This window comes from Diprion similis, chromosome 14 (assembly GCF_021155765.1).
Source record: "Diprion similis isolate iyDipSimi1 chromosome 14, iyDipSimi1.1, whole genome shotgun sequence".
Classification (NCBI taxonomy): domain Eukaryota; kingdom Metazoa; phylum Arthropoda; class Insecta; order Hymenoptera; family Diprionidae; genus Diprion; species Diprion similis.
This window is the reverse complement of record NC_060118.1, coordinates 10,967,957-10,987,212: the sequence shown is the minus strand read 5'-3', so window position 1 is coordinate 10,987,212 and position 19,256 is coordinate 10,967,957. Positions and strand designations below refer to the sequence as shown.

Sequence of the window (19,256 nt, the reverse complement as noted above, 5' to 3'; positions counted from 1 at the left end):
AATTTTGCTATTTGAGTTGTTGTTGTTTTTATTTATTTTTATTTTTGCCATTTTTCTTCTAGACGTATTACTTTTTTCACTTCTCGTTTCGTCTGCTTTGGAAAGGTCAAATGGTGTAGATTGTTTGATGATAAATTACATCCTTTTTGACGTTGAAGCGAAGGAATGACCTTTCGCGATGTTTGAAGATCTTCATTTTCCTGGTAAAATCGAGAATATAAAGGATCATTAAATTTGTTTGAATTCTTCTTGAAACTCTTCGATCTCAAGTGTATATTCATAAAGTAGAAGTAATGGAAGTTTCATACAAATTTAATATTTTTTCTTGCAAATATTGTTGAGAGAAATTTTAACCTCTGTAATGCAGAGTGGAATTTGAACAGTTAAATTATTGCAAATTATTAATTTTCCAGAGAAAGAATGGAAAAATAGTAGCTTCTTTGTATCACCAAGCGCGTAATTTATTTACCCTCACTTACGTATAACGAGTATTTTTAATACGCCGATGCCATTCTCAGATATTGAGACTTCATTGTTACACCAGCGAGATACAATGAATGAAAATTTCATCACGCCAATTTCATCCTGAACTGTGAAATTTATAATAACGGGTGAATAACGTACGTACATACGATGAAGAATGTATTTCCGTCCGTACGAACAATCCACAATCATTAAATCAGCCTCTCGAATCGTCCCTAATTTTTCATCATAATTATTTTCTCAATTATTGATAAACTATTGATAAAATAATCAAGTTTCTTAAAAATGATGGAAGAAAAAAAAATTTCATACGTATATTTATAGTATTATAATCATTTATATCAATTAATAGATAAATTATTGATATCGTTAATCAGGGAGAAGTTAGTTGTATAATAAATTTTTAATTTTTATTATTTAATACCGTGATAATTTCAGGTTAACAATAATAAGTCTTCAATATAATACTTTATTCGAAAAATTTAATTGTTTAATGTTTGATTGAAGAGAAAAAAATCTGTTTTTACGGCATGGGCATTGGAAAGTCAACTTTTTGTGGCAGTTTTCGTTCCGTAAAGTGACGCTTTATACGACAGCGAACAAAGTTGCGGAATAAAGTCTTTATTCCGTAGTTTTGTTGCGCAGTTCGAAGTGCGCATCCCAAACTGGCGAATAAAGTAGCTTCGTCGAACAGATCGCGACATAACCTCACTCTTCGTTTTGCTTTTCAATGCCCATACCGTAAAAAATATTGCACGTGGCATGCCCGTAAACCATTTTTTGGCTCGTATAATTTCAATACTCGCTTCCGGCTCGCTTTCGGTTCGCCTTCAGCTGGTCCTGAAATCTTTATCCTTGACAAAAAAACAGGCGGTTCACGGGCATGCCACATAAATAGCTATTTTCATATATTTGTTCGAAAACAAAAATAAAATTTATATTGATTTTAAAAAAGTTTATAAAAAAAAAAAATTGAGATCTGCACGGGAAAAACGGAAGTTTCACGCACACTTAACGGCATATATTGTAACTTGAGATGGGTTTGTTAGATATGCGGAGGTGAATTCTTGGGGTTCAGCAGTGCGGACAGTCTGAAACTTTGTAACGCGCATGAAAACCGAGTTACGCAAGATGATTTATGTGACGCGTCCTTTTTTACATTCCGCGCACGACGATCTCGGTAAATACATTGTCCAGATTATCGATAACCAATCACCAGCTGACTCGCGAAAAAAAAAATATGTCTAAAGTGATTCGTTCGTTTTATACCCCGGCAAGTTTATCCGAATGTGAAAGGATTCTTCGTGCCTGGTGATTGATGAATTTTTATTCCCAGGATCCGGAAATAACTGCTGAACGTCGTTCGGTTTTCATTTTATAGAAACTTTCGTGAAATTGGAGAAAGTTGATACCGACGATTTTTGGCGTAATTAAAATTAACCGTGATCAAATCGCCCATTTAGTGCAATTAACGAAGAGATCATATGGCGAAGGTGATCAGGATCAGGATCAGGATAATTCGATACGATTAAGATAGACGTTTGATAAAACGAAATGAAAATAATCAGCGGTTCCGCGATTTAGGATCGATTTCATCTTACTTTTTACGGAAACAAGTTCTTTTGGTATTATAAAATCAGGATCAGGATCAGAGTTAAAATCGTGAAAATTTACTGTAGTTTGATTTTCCGTCGATAAAATATTATTAAAAAGTTTTTATCATTGATTTTTATTTCGAGGGATGGTTTTATTAGTCGATTCGAGATTGCCGGATTAATTTCCTCCGTGTTTTCCACCCTCGTTGATCCTCGTAAAGGGACGAGATAATTCTGTTCCGCCTAGTTTACTTCGCGGTAACTCAAACGGCGATTACATGGGTTCGTTTTGCGGATTGACGAGCGGAGATAACGACGCTAGGGGCGAATAGAAGAGCGGAAAATACAAGGAGAAAGAGGAAGCTGAGTATTCTTCCTAGAAAATCCTGGCTCGCGTCCAACCACCACTAAGAATTTATTCCCGACTTTGAACGTATCCCGTTTCCGGATTCGCGATTTTAACGCTCCGCCATCGGAAAAGATTCTAGTAGATTCAGGACTCAAGGAAAATCTCGAACCTTCCACTCCCGGGATCGGAAGGACATTTTCCCTTTGTAAAAAAGGATTTTTAACCGACAGTTGAAAGTCGCATCAAAGCGATAAAAATTATTCTTGAACGAAGGTGATAGAGTTGATTTCAATTAAACAGGATCTTAGCATGGGGGAAAAAGAAATGAAAACGAAACGAGAAAAATAAAATGTATTAAAAACTACTTGAGAGTTTCTTTTGATAAATTTTTTTTTCTCTCCGTTTCACTCGAACTTGGGTTTTTTTTGTTGTTGTTTTTTTTTTTTTTTTTTTAATTCTTATTAAACTGAACGAGCTGCTTCACTTTCTCTTCTCGTTTCTAAATTCCGTGAAATTTTTTGATTTTTCTTACTAATTTTTTTCTACACACACTGTGGATTATTATCGAAGAAAGTTTTATTCCCAATCGTTAGAAAATTGAGAATTTCATATATTTGATACGTGAAACGTTGAGCTGGATCGTCGTAATAAATGCTTGGAAGTATTTTATCTTCGAGGAAAGAAAATTTCTGGATAAATTCATGCATCTCACACTCGATAAAGTTTTATCGTAAAATTCAAGTTAGAGATACTTTATTATGATGTAACTTTACTCGGGAGGATCGTTAGGCCAAAAATATATAGAAAACGTTTATAAATCGATCTCGAAAAACCCGAGTCACGAGTTGCTGGAAGATGATGAGTCAAAGCGATGAAACCCTTGTTTGTGAAACACTTTGAACTACCTACATGGTAGGTGAATGTGATTGCTCCATATTAATCGACGATCTCAACGCGCTTCGATAAACCGAAATTTCTCTTAATTGGTATACGGTGCTCTAATTATAATTAACGGGACATGAATAATAATTATAACAATTCTGAACCATCTAAGACGTTCATTCATCAGCTAATTTTCGACTCAAGGGTTCGCGATTGAGGGATGAAGAAAATTGGGAAATCGCGTAATATTGAGAGACGAAATGGTTTAAAAAACAGTTTCCTTCTCTTATCTAATTCTCTTAAATTTTTCCCAACTTCTTCTTTGACTGCCGAAGATGCGAAGATGCGATGAGAGAAAGGCGGATTGGATTGAGCCTCTGAACATGTCGTCAGGACGATCGGGGAATCCGTCTCCGGGTTATCGAAAGGGCAGCGTTATCTTATCCTCGGTGTGATTTTTGTAGGGGATCGATTTCTTTTTTCTACAATCCGTGTTCCCTCTCCAAGCGAGGACAAGTTTCGAGGCTGAAATTACGGGTGGCTATCTCCCTTACAGAATTCAGAGGGGAAGGAAAGAGGAAAAGAGTCAAGACAAGAAGGTCCCGCAAGGGAGGAGGGAAGAAAGAAAACGTGTTACACAAGAGGGGGTGAAGATAAAGGAGATAAAAGTGTGCGGGAAGAGAGAGGGAGAGAAAAAAAAAAAAACAAAAAAAAAAACAACAAAAGAACAAACAAAGTATAGAAAAAAAAAGTCTGAAGAATAAGGACTTTTTTATAGGAATAAAAGAAGAAAAAAATAAATAAATTTCACAAAGGAGACACGGGAGTGGTTAGAAATATTCCAGACCTCATCGAGAAACAAGATTCCACTTTGTTCGGCCATGTTTTATACGATGTATATATATATATATATGTATACAACTTGTAATTTGAACGGGTAGCTATAAAAGAATCTTGAGATAGGTACTCAAATACGGGGGGGGGGGGGGGGGGGGGGCTTGCGAAGGAAAAACAAAAAGTGAGGAAACACAACTTTTTCAACTTTCCTCTGGCTTTTACTCGCACCAGAGAAACAATGAGGTCGGAAACTTTTCCCTTCTCTTTTCTGTACCAATTTGTTTTTTTTTTTTTTTTTTTTTTTTTTTTTCTTTTACGAAATATTAAAAGACGTGCAGTTTTTTTGCGGGTTTTCTTTCTTTTTCGGCATCTTTTGAGAGAATGAGTATTTAGACGTACTTGAAAGATTGGAAATTAGGAAATTAATATTCAACCAATTTCTCGGTGATACATTTTTATTGGAAACCCCTTTGAGTAAACTGCGTTTTCAATTTCTCTTACATCTGTTTTATTGTATTCCTTTTAAACTGCACAATTATTCTGAATGGAATTTTGTCCTGATTTTGAACAATTTCATAGCGAGTCAGTCTGTGAATATTCGATTCGTGAGATTAATGAGTAAAAAAAAAAAAAAATAATAAAATAAAATGAATAAAAAAAAAAAAAAAGGAAAGAAGAAAAATTTGAGACCGTAACTCTGAGGGATTTTTTTTGTTTTTTTTTTTTTGTTTTTGTTCAGCTGAGCTCGGAAAGCCTCGCTCTGATGCTCTTTCGCTTCTGACGATAAAGCGAATCTTAGATTATACAGCATAGAGTGTATTACTATACTACACACAGCTTTAAACGGATTACGTTCGTCGATTCGGGCAATCTCCGTTTGGTCGGGATTAAATTAGGTTCCTGGCGAGACGGCTCGAACGGCTAATCCATCAAACGATCTACCGATCGATAGATATTTTTCTTCACCCCTTTCATCACCTTTCAATTCAGTTGGTTGTACTTCATTTTAAAACCTCTTCATCTCTTGCGTAACGTATCTATTAACGCTTTCATTTTTGTTCTTCTGTTTCAGGCCTGATCGCAGCGATCGTTGCATCTGTCCGTTGCAAAACAAAGGTAAAATTTTAGCATTGATAAATAATGATTACTATTTCTTTTTATTTATTAATATTTTTTTTTTCTGCCACATTTCGTCACAAGGAATTAAATTTATTTAAAGAAAACCAAGCTTCAGATATTGAATTGTAATAATAATACATCAGACGATTGCAGAGAGGACTCGAAATAGATGCTGGAAAATGAAAAAAAGAATATTTATGCTCCATGGGCGTGTAAAAATAATATTATCTAGTAACAACAAAGCCAAGCAAGTTGACTTTTAGATCAGCGAATCGACTACGAAATGGAGAAAATTCTTTTTCTTATTCGTTTTCGCCGAGCGGTTCGCTCCCAACAAATTTTTCTTTCCGTACACCCTTTGAATAATTCTTCCGACTTGGAATTTTATTATCATTTTTATTGCCACACTGATTACATCAAACTCGACCTAGAGACAAAGAATTCTGCTGTGATATCACAAATTGTAAACAATTGAAAAAACTTTCGATTATAATTATTCCAGGTAAAAGGCAGCCGCTGAAATTTTTCTCCTTGTGAGCTGGAGCTTTTTTCAAACCTGATATGAATTCTTACCCCCCCAGAAAAAGAAAAAAAAAAAAAAAAAATGGGAAACTGACCATTTACTTCAACGACACGTATGAGGATATACGGATTTTTGCAATCTTGGGCCGTTTCCATGCCGGGGATGTGACGGGTAAAAGAAAATTGAGAAAGAAGTAAAGAATCGAATAAGCTCCGTCTAAGCTCTCGCCATATGATAAGAGATGAAAGTTCCTTTCACATATACATAGGTGTACATAATATTATGTACATATCGATCCGTCGATGTGAATCGGACAACCTTTTCGTCCGCTGCCTTACATGGGAATTGTATATACATACACAGGCATATATCGTATTATACCTTATACTCTACCCCTTAGATTCCGCTGAGTCCCTTAGGAACTCGGGCCGATAAATTCTGGCATACTTTTGTCATCTGTATATAAAGCATTCCTGGCTTAACTTGATGCACCGCCTTCAAGTCCCTCGATTTCACATTCCTGACCTCATCCTTTCAGGAGCGGAAAGAAAAAATGGACTGAAATTTTTTTAAGTCCAGATGAACGAGTGCATTTTAATTTTATGTCGCAGTCCTGAAAATCATAGACTATTAACAAGATTTTTTCGAAGAAATCAAAATTCGTGTCATCCACGATTAAGTAGTTTCAATCACATTTTCAAACTACGAGTATCATCTTTACAAAAATTAAAAAATTGAAAATTTCGTATTTTCGTCTCTTTGATTAAATCGCCCAGCACAGCTCATCGGAGTGGCTAGACAATGGAAGGCGTTGAATGAGGCAACATTCGACAGTCTGGACAGTAACGTCCATGGACAGGAAGTCTGGAGTGGAGTTTGGGGGAACGGGAAGCTCTGGAAGCGAGGCCTATCAGTCGTGGAGAAAGGGGGAGGGAGGGGGGGAGGTACAGTGGTCGGTGCGCGAGAAATATCCGTCATGGAACAATGGACGAAACACGCGAAGAGAAGAGGGATCTACAGAGCTCCAGGATGCCTGCCGGAACCACGTCAACCAGGGATCGTCCCTCAGAGTCCGGCTCTGACGGATCGCTGTTTCGCCTCGTTGAATCCTTACGAGCAGAGCAGCTAGTCTTGTTCCACTTGACAATTGGAATTACGACTAGGGTCGCTTCTTGATCCGCCTTTGATCCAACAGTTGCGTAAACACGCGCGGCAGTGCGAAATTTTCACCCGGAGGATGGAAGTCAGGAAGAGAAAAGGACGCGTCACGAGTTTCTGCTTTGCGCGTAATCGATCCTCATCTTCTGTCGAATGCATTGGAAACACGTGTTCCTGGTGTGGTTCTGTCGTCAAGTGGTTTGGATATATTTTTCTAAGGATTGTTCATGACAGCTGAAACGTGAGAGTAAATATGACGAAAATAATCGGTAGAGAGGATCAGAGACATTTTTACCTCCTACGCCATCATGCGCGTTCACTTTACACGCATGGGTTGTAAGTTATAGCCGAAAACGGGCCATTGTTTGCCAGTCGGCGTCTTCCGGCATTGGTGTAATTATCTTGGGTTGCACGCTATACACACCGAGTTTATAATCAGGTCGTCTGGCGCGTAATTAGTGATAATAAATAGCGAATAGAAACTTGAAGAAGAACTATCGATCTATTCCAAGTCCTTTATCCTTGCGCGGCTTTTCTAGGATGAAAATTGGTCTCTTTTCAGAAAGAAACAGGGCAAATAAAAAACGTGGTGTGCTTATCGAGCTGGGAAATAAAACGGAGGCAATTAGAATAAGTAAAACTGTCGGAGGAGCGATTGAGCTCTGGAGGAGAGGGTTTCGAGGCGTTTCCTTGAGGACCTTGCAGGATAACTGGAGCGTTCGGAATTCCTGTTTTATAATTCCTGGACAGCTTGCACCCAGCTCACCTCTCGAGCGTCTCGTAAATATTCAAACGGATCCAGTGCCGCAATGAACCGGTAGAACCTGTACTCTGGAGGCTCGGAGCTAGACGGCAGGAGCAGAAACGGAATTACGCAATTAAGCGTAGCCGAGGCCACGTCATCGCCTCCTAACCGAGTATTCGCGGCTCGGCGATACAGACCGTTGCTCGATAATCGACGAATGAAATCTCGGCTTCGCCTTGGCACATTTTCAGCCTCCTCCTCTTTCTCCTTTTTCTTCTTCTTCGAAATGCTAATCGTCGGTCGCACATCGAGGATCACGACGGGGATGATGATGCGGGGTTACGGAATCACGGATTCATCGTAAACCGGCGCCATTCGTGACCTTTCAAACTCCCGGAGTTTGTATCATGAATTTGTATCACGTTTCAACCTCGAAATCGATTTCCAGGTGCAAACTAACGTCGATCGATCGAAGATGTTAGAATTGACTCGACTCTTAGTGCACTAGATGGGTGACTAACGTGTCATTAGTTACGAGGATCGTTTAGCGGTGAAGATAGTCTCCACCTCGGATCAAACGGAGATCTCAGCCTTTCCTTTTCTGGACCTTGAGATGGCCGAGAAGAATCTGGAGCACGCCTGCCAGCCTCCTCTGCTTTTGCGCGTGTGAACGCAGCAGCTTCTTCGCGGAACGTTCAAAGAGAGAAGCTGAGTAGCGGGAGCGATGAACGGAGTGAGAGAGATTGGACGATTCCTCGACTCCTTGTTGCGAAATCTAATCGACGACTCGCATTCCTAGAGACTCAGTGAAGTCGGGTGTTTAGCTTCTGCCGCGAGAAAGGCAAAACAAATCAATAACCAGAGGTTCAACGATGGGTTGAAGAATTAGACAAGAGGATGTAACGTCCCTTCTGGAATTGCCAGTATTTAGAAACTGGAATCATTTTCAAACCATCCAGTTTCCTGGAGAACATCACATTTATTTTAGCTGTGTACGTGAATTCGGGGAAGCGAATCCTGGACGTCTCGTTAAAATGCGTGACACCCTCGACTCCATGTTCGCTGACAAAGGTTTCCGGTGTTTCCAGTACGTAATCCTTGTTATAGTCAACCTAGTCACATCTGGTGTGTTGGAAGCATCAGCATTGCGGGATGTCGAGAACCTTGCGAGAGTCTGGCTTTCTGAACTGGGAAACAACCTGCGAGCGTCATTCGTTCTGCGAGGATTACCCGATCCACCTCGTGCTTATATAACCCAGTCGAAAGCGACGGGAAACGGTTTGATCGACTTCCTGGCTCCCTGGTACTTCCTTTCTCAGAGGGGGAAGGAAGGAAGGAAGACTGAGAATTAATTGCCTCGATCCTCATTCCTCATCAACTGATCGTATTTCTCAATTTAATTCTTGTGCATTTTCGCATTTTCACAGGCTCAGGACGATGATCAGCGAGCCAGACTGCCCGAGTTTCTGACGGAACTAGACCTGGCCAGTGTCGAGGCGTCCCAGGAGGATGTCGAGTCCCTGAAGACGGTCGTCAAGCGGCTCGCCCCCGCGAAGAATGGCGAGTACCTAATGTACCAAGGTTTGATGCCACAATCACCACGGATCTTATTACGGCCTAAGTGCCATTCGAACACCTCTTAATCGCTATCGTCTCTTAGTTTTCTTTGGCAACGAGGACTTGCTCAAGGAGTGGCTAAAGGGCGCGGGTTTGTCACTCATCATTAGTATCTTCAGCACGTGCATGATCCTTCTTCGTTTTTATCTTACCTCCAATCCAGCATGAGCTATTAGGTGTATCAGTCTCTCCCCCTCGTGATAGCTCAAAGAAACAGTATATCCACACCAATGATTCCTGGTTATTAGTCGTTCCAAACGTCAGGTTTAATCAGAGCGGCTTTACTAATCTCCGTTTCTCAACGTTGGCATGATGTGAATTTCGTGGGGCTAAATTGCCTCTAAATACAATCAGTAATGAGATCTTGAGGCGCGTTGTAGTTAATCCCGCACGTGTTTCAAATAACTTCCTACGTCTCTCTGCGATCCGCTTGGTTAATTTGCTTCGAAACGATATACACGTGGAAATTGGTACTGACCTTGTGCCAAATTTCACTTCTTTCCTCATTGAACTCGCATGACCGTCGCGTGATTCGTTCTGGCATCTTGTCTCGATCGTAGAATACTTAAATCCGTTAGTACCCCTGACAGAAAGCAGTGAATAAATTTTTTAACACCCTTAGGTGTCATGGGACAACCCGGAGTCGACTTTCCCGTCCTGACCACCATTCCAGCCACGAAGTTCAGCTGCCGAGGCCTCAAGGGTGGCTACTACGCGGATCCAGAAACGAACTGTCAGGTGAGCTGGAGGGATTTTTATTGAAGGTAGTTTAGATCCCACAAAAAAATTTGACTGCGGACTCTTTCTCACATTCGGTTTTCTTCTTCTCTTCAGGTCTTTCACATTTGCGATAACGGAAGGAAGATCTCGTTCCTCTGTCCAAACGGCACGATATTCCAACAGTCGCAGCTGATATGTGATTGGTGGTTCAAAGTGGACTGCAGCAAGTCGCCTGAGCTGTATGAGCAGAGCGCCGAGCAGCTAGCTGAAGAAGATCGAAAACGTGCAGAAGCGAAGAAGATGAACTCGGAGTTCCACAGAGCCAGTGGCAAAAATACCGGGCAGGTTTACTACCAGACGCAGAATCAGAACATCGATTACGACGGAAGGCAGAACGGGCGGACCAATCCGTTTGGTCAGAATCAGGATGCTGCAAGTGAGAGCGGAGAGAAGAACTCGGAACAGATTGGAAGAAATGGAAACCAATTTGGTCAACAGCAGCAGTCTAGAGGCAGTCAGTCCACCCAAAACTACAACTTTAATCAGCAGGCTGACAGGAATACCGATATCCAGCAAAACGTTAGACAAAATTTCAACACTCGAACCGGTCAGGGAAAGCAAGGAGTCAATTTCCAGGACCACTTTAGTGCCACACCAAACTCGAACGCTCTCCAAGACGAGAAGGTCAATTACAGGACTCCAAAGGCCTTCGGCGAGTCAAGGAACAACTTTAACGAACTAACGACGACCGCCAGTCCGTTCAGAGAGTACCAACAGCCCGCGGAAAGCGCGGCCTTCGCTACGAGTCGAAACAACAGATACAACAAGGCCTTCCAGTACAATCAGTTCAACAGTTTTTACTCACCAAACCAGGTCAGCAGTACCGAGGGATACAAGGACGCCTTTGGGCAGAATGGGACGCCTCAGAAAGCGCCGTTCCCGACCTTCGCGCCGATCTTCGTACCCCGGACGACCTCAACCACGCCAACCTCGTATCTCGGAACTACGACTCAAAGAGCTTACGTGAACACCGATGTCTATCGGTATAACACTGCGACTCAGACGCCGTATTCGAATCCTCAAACCACGACTTCCGGCCGGCAGGAAAGCTCGGAAGCTACGGTGGAGACTTACACCCAGGGCTATACTCAGGCTACCAACTTTCCCTCCACCCAGAGACCGTATGTCAATACCGACACGTACAGACTCGGTGGCAGCGGTGGAACAGCAACTGAGGCCTCTACGACGTGGTCCACCTTTGACCAAACAACCTCCGGGAAATCCGAGGCCTTTACTACAGAAGGAACGACTCTGACTACCGAGGGATTCACCTCTGACCAATCCCCAGTCACCGGAAAGAGTTTGAGCCCCTATGACACGAGCTTCACGTACAAGTACGGCAAGATTGGTTCCACCATCGGACCTTACGTTCCGTTTACTAAGAACTACGCATATTCCACTACCACCACCACCACCACATCCACCAGCAAGCCTCCCGTGTATACGGCTACAGTACCAACCATTCCTGATCAGAAGAGGACTGGAGCAGGTCACGAGATCGTTGAAACGGAACGTGAGCATGCCATTGACATGTTGCATTCTCTTCAGGAACTGGAAGCGACTTCGCCAACCACTGGAATGCACAATGGAACAAGAGATGGACTTAGTATTCCACCTTCTTCTGGTCCGGCTACCTTGCATACTTTGGCTCTCTATTTCGCTACTGCTGGCGAGAATTTTGACTCGAATGAGACTTCGACCGATACTGCGGTCAGAATAGGCGACGGGGAGGGTGAGGCAGTCGTCACTACGGAGAAATCCGTATCGGCGGAACTTCCGACGAACCTGCTCACTCAGAATACCGTCAAGTCGTACTCTAACCTCTTTAATATCAACTCTGCCATCCAGGCGGTAGAGGATGTCACGACTAACACAAGGCTGGCTGAAGAAGACGACCCTGACAATGACCTCGACCTCCAGCAGAGCCAGGGACCGGTCAGCGGGACCAATCAGCGAAAAAATAACCCAAAACTACGCGAGCTCGCTCAGGTCTTTACTCACGCCCTTTCCGCCTACCTTCAGGACCCCGAAACCTTCAGGAAGGTACTGACCGAAATCAGACCCACCGAACCTCCCACCACAACGGGGTCCGAGTTCACCGAGAGTACGACTGTCTATCCAACCACCCAGGACGACTATCCATCAGCGACTAAGGAAAAGGACGAGGTACTGGACTTTTCCGACGTGACGAAGACGTCGAGAAGGAAGAAGCCAACCACTCCGTATCCCGCGACTACTCAGACCCTCTTCACACCCGCTGAGATGACGTATCAGACTTTGTACACTACTCCGGGTGTGATTGACGAGTCTTTGAACGAGGCTCAGTCCAGTGACTTCCGATCGTCGAATGACGAGGCCAAAAACGATATCGCCCAGGAGGTAAACCACGTGTTTAGATCATCCCGCAACGACGGTATTTTCAACTACAATTCCGAGGCCAGTGGACCCAGCGCTCCTGCGACTTCCGACTATGACAGCTACGTTCCAATCGGTGCGGTGGAATCGAGGAACCGATTCGGTGGTTTCCAGAACAATAGTGCCCTCACCCATTCGCCGTATGGAGAAGGAGTGAAACCCGAGGGTGTGACGCCTATCGGAGATGGATACGTCCCAGAGGCGACACCAGCGTCTTATGATCAAGCCCAAACGAACATCTTTGCGGACTACGGAAGCGTCGACAACTTCGTCATCACCCCGGAACCTGTCGAAGAGTTTCGAACCGAGGAGTCGACCACCGCGAATCCCACTTCGTCCGCCTATCAGGATGACAACGAGCTTTTCACTACTTCCCGAAGACCCTTCAGGATAAATTATTACGATTTCACAACACGGAGTCCGAGGCACAACGACGAGTCACTGGCTACCGCTGGCAGTACCTACTCCGACTACAGCAACAGCTTCAACGATCTTTGGAGCGGTGGAAAATCCCCGGAGTCTGAACTTGTCACAACCACAACGGACTATCCGAGTGTCGGAACGACTCTTCAGTCAGAAAACGGTCCGCAAAAGTACACTCAACAGCCTTCGACGACCCATTGGACCGCCTCGCCGACCGTTGCGAGACTCTGGGAAACGACTGTGTTCTTTGACCCGAAACGGATCAACCAGGGGTTGACGAGCTCAGGGGAAGATGCGGTCTTTGGCACGACGACGCCGACTCCAAGTCAGGAATCTCTGGCCACTGACTCTTCGCAGTGGCGATGGTCTTCCGGTGAAAACGATTCACCAACGGCGTTCACCCTGCTACCAACGACCTACTCGGAGAACACAGCGACGCCGTCACCGAGCTACACGACGCATTCGAGCATCGTGACGACCATCACGTCGTCAGTAAGCTCGGCAACGAGTCCAAGCCTCAGCTTTGGCGCCCTTAACGTTACCGAAAACGAGATCATCAGAGCTCAGGAGATGTTCGGGGCTCTGAATTCGACCAGCTCGAATCGGCTGATGAGGGTGATGAAACAGGCTGACAGTAACTCCACCGTTCGACAGCTCGTTTTGCTTCTAATCAGCCACTGCAAGGGACCCATGAACAAAACCATGGAACAAGAGAGGCAGCAGCTACTCGATGCGCTCCTCAGGACTCCCGTCAACGAGTTCAACTCCCAGGAGTCCCGCGACATTGTAAACGGCATTAGCAGCCTTCGCCTATCCACCGGAAGTGGCGATCTCCAATCGGCCGACACCACGACGCCAGTTTCCGTTACCACTTTCCGCTCCAGGATGAGCCGGAAGTTCAGGCCCACCACCGAACCACCGATGCCAATCGTTAGATCGGACGATGCCGATCCTTCCGAGGCGGAAAATTCATTGTCTATAGAAGCAGAATCGCCCGCCGATAATCGAGCCCTCGAACTTTTACGCTCGCTTTATACCATAGCTGCTAAGTGGGGCTGATCCGTTACCTGATCGGATACGTTATATAAATATATATTGAGGTATTAAATCAGAATCGGTTGTAACGTAATCGATTTAATGAAAAGTGGGAAGAACTGTCGACACAGAGGATTTGGATAAATTTCACACTTTTATACGCAGGATACTTTTTTTTCTCTTTTCGTACTCTTTTTTTTTTTTTTTTTGCTTTCTTTTTACCTCCGGAGAACTGCTTTTTAGAAAGACGTAATCCGTTTTCGATTTAGACACTTCGTTGCTTCGCTCATCTTCATCGTGATCTTCGCTTATACTGCATCTGTATAATGAAGGCTAAGAGTTTTTTTTTATGAACATGTGCATCATACAAATAAGTATATATGTTATACGAGTTGAGTGAAAGTAATGATTCGGGCAGAGGGAAAAAGAGGAATAAAAATCTAGGGTAACGCATAATTAATAACTCTGTGTGACACAATGAACAATATTTTTATTCATACGTGTTATATAATACTATATATACATGTACGTTTGTGAGGAGGAGAGAAGTGGGTCAATAGCATCGCTCAGTGAGATGCGAGTAAATATAAACCGAATCAAAAGTATGGTATAAATAAATAATATATATATTTACGTTTGGCCAGCATTTGCAAAGTACTTATAAAGATTTAAAGTAATCAAGTTTCAAAGCCGAATGAGTTTGCTAATATTTGATTTTATCTTGTTTTCATCGTCAATTAATTTTTCCTTGCCATCGGTAGCTAGAAACACGTTTCACGTTTTGTCGTTAAAGATAAATAGTAACACTAAAAAACGTGCGATGATTATTCAATTCAGGCAGTTCATTTTCCCCAGAGTGTGAATATGATTCTTTAATTGCAAAATACGTGACGTGTGCAATTTAAGGTATCTAAGCAATTATTGCATTCGTACCGAAATAGGCTTCTTCACATGAATAGCTTATTCATTTAAATTTAAATATATATATATATATATAGAATATACAATAAGGACGGGGAAATTTCTTCGTTAATATTTATAAATACGTATAATAATGTTGAATGTATAGATTATCTAATTCGTGAAGAGCATTCTAATTATTTCCTAGATTTTATTATCGTATGTATGATCTTTTTCGAAAATTATATCTATGATAAACGTAATTATTTTACTTGGAGAAGAAATCAGATTTGCAAGTTTGGCACTATCGACATTCCCATTGAAGATTCATTTGTTGTTATTTTCGTTTTAAGGATTCCGGATTCTTATTGCACGAGGATTATAAACTATGAATCGTACAATAATTATTACGATTATTTATCACCGTTTAATTGCTGTCTCATGTATACACAACGGAAACGTATTGTACAGAAGATTGAAAGAAACGTGAAAAAATATCTATCAGACTAAGAAACGATATAAAAAGAGAGTTTTTTTTTCGTTTGTTCTTATCTTTCTATCGACAAATAATAATAATCATTTTCTCAGGCCTGAGAAAAGAAAAAGAAAAACAAAAAATTGAGAATAAATTTTGTAACAATTGGCGGTTAATTAATAACGTATGAAAATTCGGAAAAAAAATACGAACTGATGCAATGTATACAGATCTACAGAAGTATGCGAACTGTAGCAGAAGAACGTGAGAACGACCAAGTAAACCGAGACAAAAGTTGAGTGTAAAAAAAACTTTCGAAATTTTATAATAACAGTTTCACTTTTTAATTACGATGAACACCGAACGAACAACTTGACACGAATTACTAAATTCATATTTCAATTCAGTCGTTTTGAACGGTATATATTGCAGATTATTATCTTCGAAATAAATGGCAATATGAAATACTGATAATCGAACGATTCGATTAAGTAATACATATACATATATAGATACGTATAATCTAGGTACGCATCAAATATTTATTTCAATTCGTAAAATATGTTACGGTATATTATATAGAATAATATTTGCCTATACATGAGTCCTAGCGAATTAATACCATTGAAAATAGTATTTTAGAAAATACGATTGGTGTTGGTATTATTCTTAAACACAAGTTTTGAATATATTTTTCTTATTTTTTTTTTTTTCTGGACAATTTCAACGAGGGAAACAAAATTACAGAATTCTAATTGCGTGCATATATACACTGTGGTTATGTATACATACCTATATATCTGTATATACGGCATGTATGTGTCGAAAAGAATCTAAAGTATAACTAACCATACAAAAACACGAAGACGAGAATAGCTAAGCAGAAAATATATATATATATACACTGCATATACGTATATACCGAAATTATGTAAAATATGTTTGTACAGAATGTGAATACAAAAGAAACGAGGGTTTTGTTAATAACTTACTCGGCCTTTCCTTTCCCATGTACGCTCTAATACATAGATAATAATTTCCACATGCATGCACGTACATTTTACATTGTATGCAAACATATTTGTATATATATTGTATATATTATTATATAGGTACATAAAAATATTTCATACATACGGATTATACAACGAGGTGAAAACGAAAAATAATTCACTTGTGTTCCAGTTCATCCAGGCCATGTGCAATATTTTTATGAGGGATACACAAGGTAATTGGATTAAAACACACACACACACACACACACATACACACATGCATATCTATTTTAAAAAACATGCACTTTAATCTTTAATGAGGGTTAAATTATTTTACAATTGGAATTGTTACCCGTAAAAAAGGACTCGTTTGAGTTGGAAATAGAAATAGATAGGAACAAACAACATCAAGTCAAGTGCTGACATGGATAATTGTTTTTAAGAAACTCATTTGAGTAGTTCTCAGTTTTTCATAAATTGAACTATTATCACTATAATTTTGAAGAATGTTATTTATTTTTTGATCACTTGTTGTTGTTTTTTTTTTTTTCAGTAAATTTAAAATATCATTGTAGAAACATTTATATTTTTATTTCATTTCTTAACAATGGATGCGTGCGAAAGTTTCGAGGAACGAAACGTTTGAGTGTAAAGAAAAATCGTTGGAAGAAAAAATTTCGGTTTTTTTTGCTATCGGTATTTTCCCAATTCGTCAAAATTCGGCTGTTCCGTGTTTTGTCAGATTCTTATTTCCGCGATGAAGTGAAATGAAGCTGAGGGAGCGGTAAGTTAACATCAATCGTTGCTCGCCGCGTCTGAATTTTCCTCCTTTTCCATCAACTATATAAAGTGACGCCAGGCTGGATCGTAAATTATGACGTTCTTCAACCTGTCGTGAAATTTACGACAAATCAAACGAGTTAAGGATAGTAAGTATGCTTTTACATATTCGACGTGTTGCAGAGCAAAATTCTTCCCCGTTGAATCGTGAAGATTGCAGATTTTCCGGTAATTTGAAAAGGGTGGAGGGCAAAGAGATCGGCAAAAGAGAAAAAATTGCATTTCAAAATGTGATTGGATATAATTTCGTTATTCATCGTAACGTGAATTTTAATCTATCAGTAATAAAAAGCATTTTGAAAATACCGAAGTCCCAGATAATCATTACAACGAAACAATAAATTTTTTGTTCTTTTAAAACCGACTGAAATTGTTAGTCAAAAAAACAGAGTCAGCCCCAGATTTTTATTCACTGATAACTTAAACGATTTAACTATCATTAAAAAATAACATCCAAATTGTTTATTGTGTCTGAGAAATTAAACTTCAGATTTCAAAGGGTAGGTACTCAAATTCGAATGAATCGCATTTTTTGGTCCACGAACCCGAATCGGTTCCGGAAAGTTACCAACTCGATAAAAATCTCGCGAGTATTGAGGGTCGAGGGTTGATTTGCTCAGATTTCAGACCACCCCAAGGAAGTGCTAATTAATAATTAACGGCGTGAGTCTCGACGTGAATAATTCGTATCCTTGAATTGGTGAGAGTTGTAATTCCACGAAGGATTGTATCCTCGCGTCAAACATCCAGCAGCCAAAGTTTCAATCACTTTTCTGACCTTTTCGTGCCTGCTTCTGAATTCGTCTTCAGAAGATCGGCGACGGCTATGATTGCGGATCAAATTTACAGTCGGTAGGCAACACGCTGCTTCCCTTCACCATTCGTACAACCAAACAAACAAACTTCCGACAGACGGATCCAGAAATTAGATTCGCCAAGGAACAACTCGAGAAGAAAAAAAGGGATCGAGTGTGAAGAACGGATTTGCGAAAAGCGAATTCTTAGATCAATACTAATGAAAATCCTCCTTCTTTTCGAGATGTGCAAAAATTTTACTCGCACTTTTACGAAATATTGCAAAGACAAGAATGAAAAGTAAAATAAAAAATTTCAATCGAGTTTCATTCTTTTCATAATAATAAACTGCAGTTTTTTGCGAGACGAGATGGATCAATTCGCGCATAAAATTACGGCTAGTAGCTTGCCTTAATCGCGATGCATCTGCGGCGTAGGAATGCTATTTTGCAAGAGCCACGTCGCCTTGGGGCCTCTTGTTAGGTGTTGTGTGGTTTTTCGCTCGACGAATCGTCTCACCTGAGAATCAAGAGAGCTGCAGGAATGGATTTAGCTCCGTTCCATCAGATCGTTTTCCCCGAGTCTTGGTAGAACGGAGGGGAATTTGTTCGAGAATTTTTCTTTTGGGGTGGTGGATTTAATCGGAGAACAACGCGTTTCGCAATGCTTATCGCGATGGTGGTCGACGTCAAATGCACGGCTTCGGGCATGACGTAGTAGATAATTATTTAACGGATAGGCGTTAATTACCGTCAAGTACGCTTCAAACAACGAGCAGGTGCTCATCAGCTGTTGCTGCAGTGGATTTAAGCCGGTTTCCATCCTACGAAGAATTAATTAGATCCGGTAATTGACAGACGGCTGTCCAATTATCCTTTTGATCGGCGTAAACGTCCGCGCTTAGATTCGGGTTATACGTTATACGCTTGATAAATTATTCATAATCGTTATATATTGTTATTCACTCGTCGGATTTTAATTTGTACGAGACCAGAGTGGCAGGAATAACGTGATGGTGGTGACAATCTCGTTTCAACCCTGAATTTTTCAATTCCAAATCTTTTTTCTTTCTGCACTTTCCGTTTCTCTGTTTTTTAGAAAAAGAAGAAAGTTATTGTAATCAGCCCGAAAATGAAAAGTTGACTTTTCACTACATCTCAACCCTTGCATTCGATCGGTTGAGTATTTGTTCAATTATTTAAATAACAAAAGTTCAAAAAATTAAATGAAAACGATGATATCTTCAGAATGGATGAATGGATTTGTACAGTTCAAAGTTTTTTAAATCGT

The 19,256-nt window shown here is 40.7% G+C and overlaps 1 protein-coding gene across 2 annotated transcripts in view; it reads left to right on the top strand.

Annotated features, from left to right (window-relative positions):
• The window catches only part of LOC124414520 (mucin-5AC), a 95,554-nt gene extending 81,490 nt beyond the window's left edge, over nt 1-14,064 (top strand). Inside the window, exons 4-8 of one of the 2 annotated variants that reach the window (XM_046895476.1) lie at nt 5,219-5,262; nt 9,119-9,272; nt 9,352-9,399; nt 9,931-10,046; nt 10,143-14,064. In XM_046895476.1, coding sequence (XP_046751432.1) covers nt 5,219-5,262; nt 9,119-9,272; nt 9,352-9,399; nt 9,931-10,046; nt 10,143-13,985 — 4,205 coding nt within the window. In that variant the 3' untranslated portion in view covers nt 13,986-14,064. The remainder of the gene's footprint in view (nt 1-5,218; nt 5,263-9,118; nt 9,273-9,351; nt 9,400-9,930; nt 10,047-10,142) is intronic. The other variant, XM_046895477.1, reaches the window with a different exon arrangement.
• Nucleotides 14,065-19,256: the final 5,192 nt, after the last annotated feature.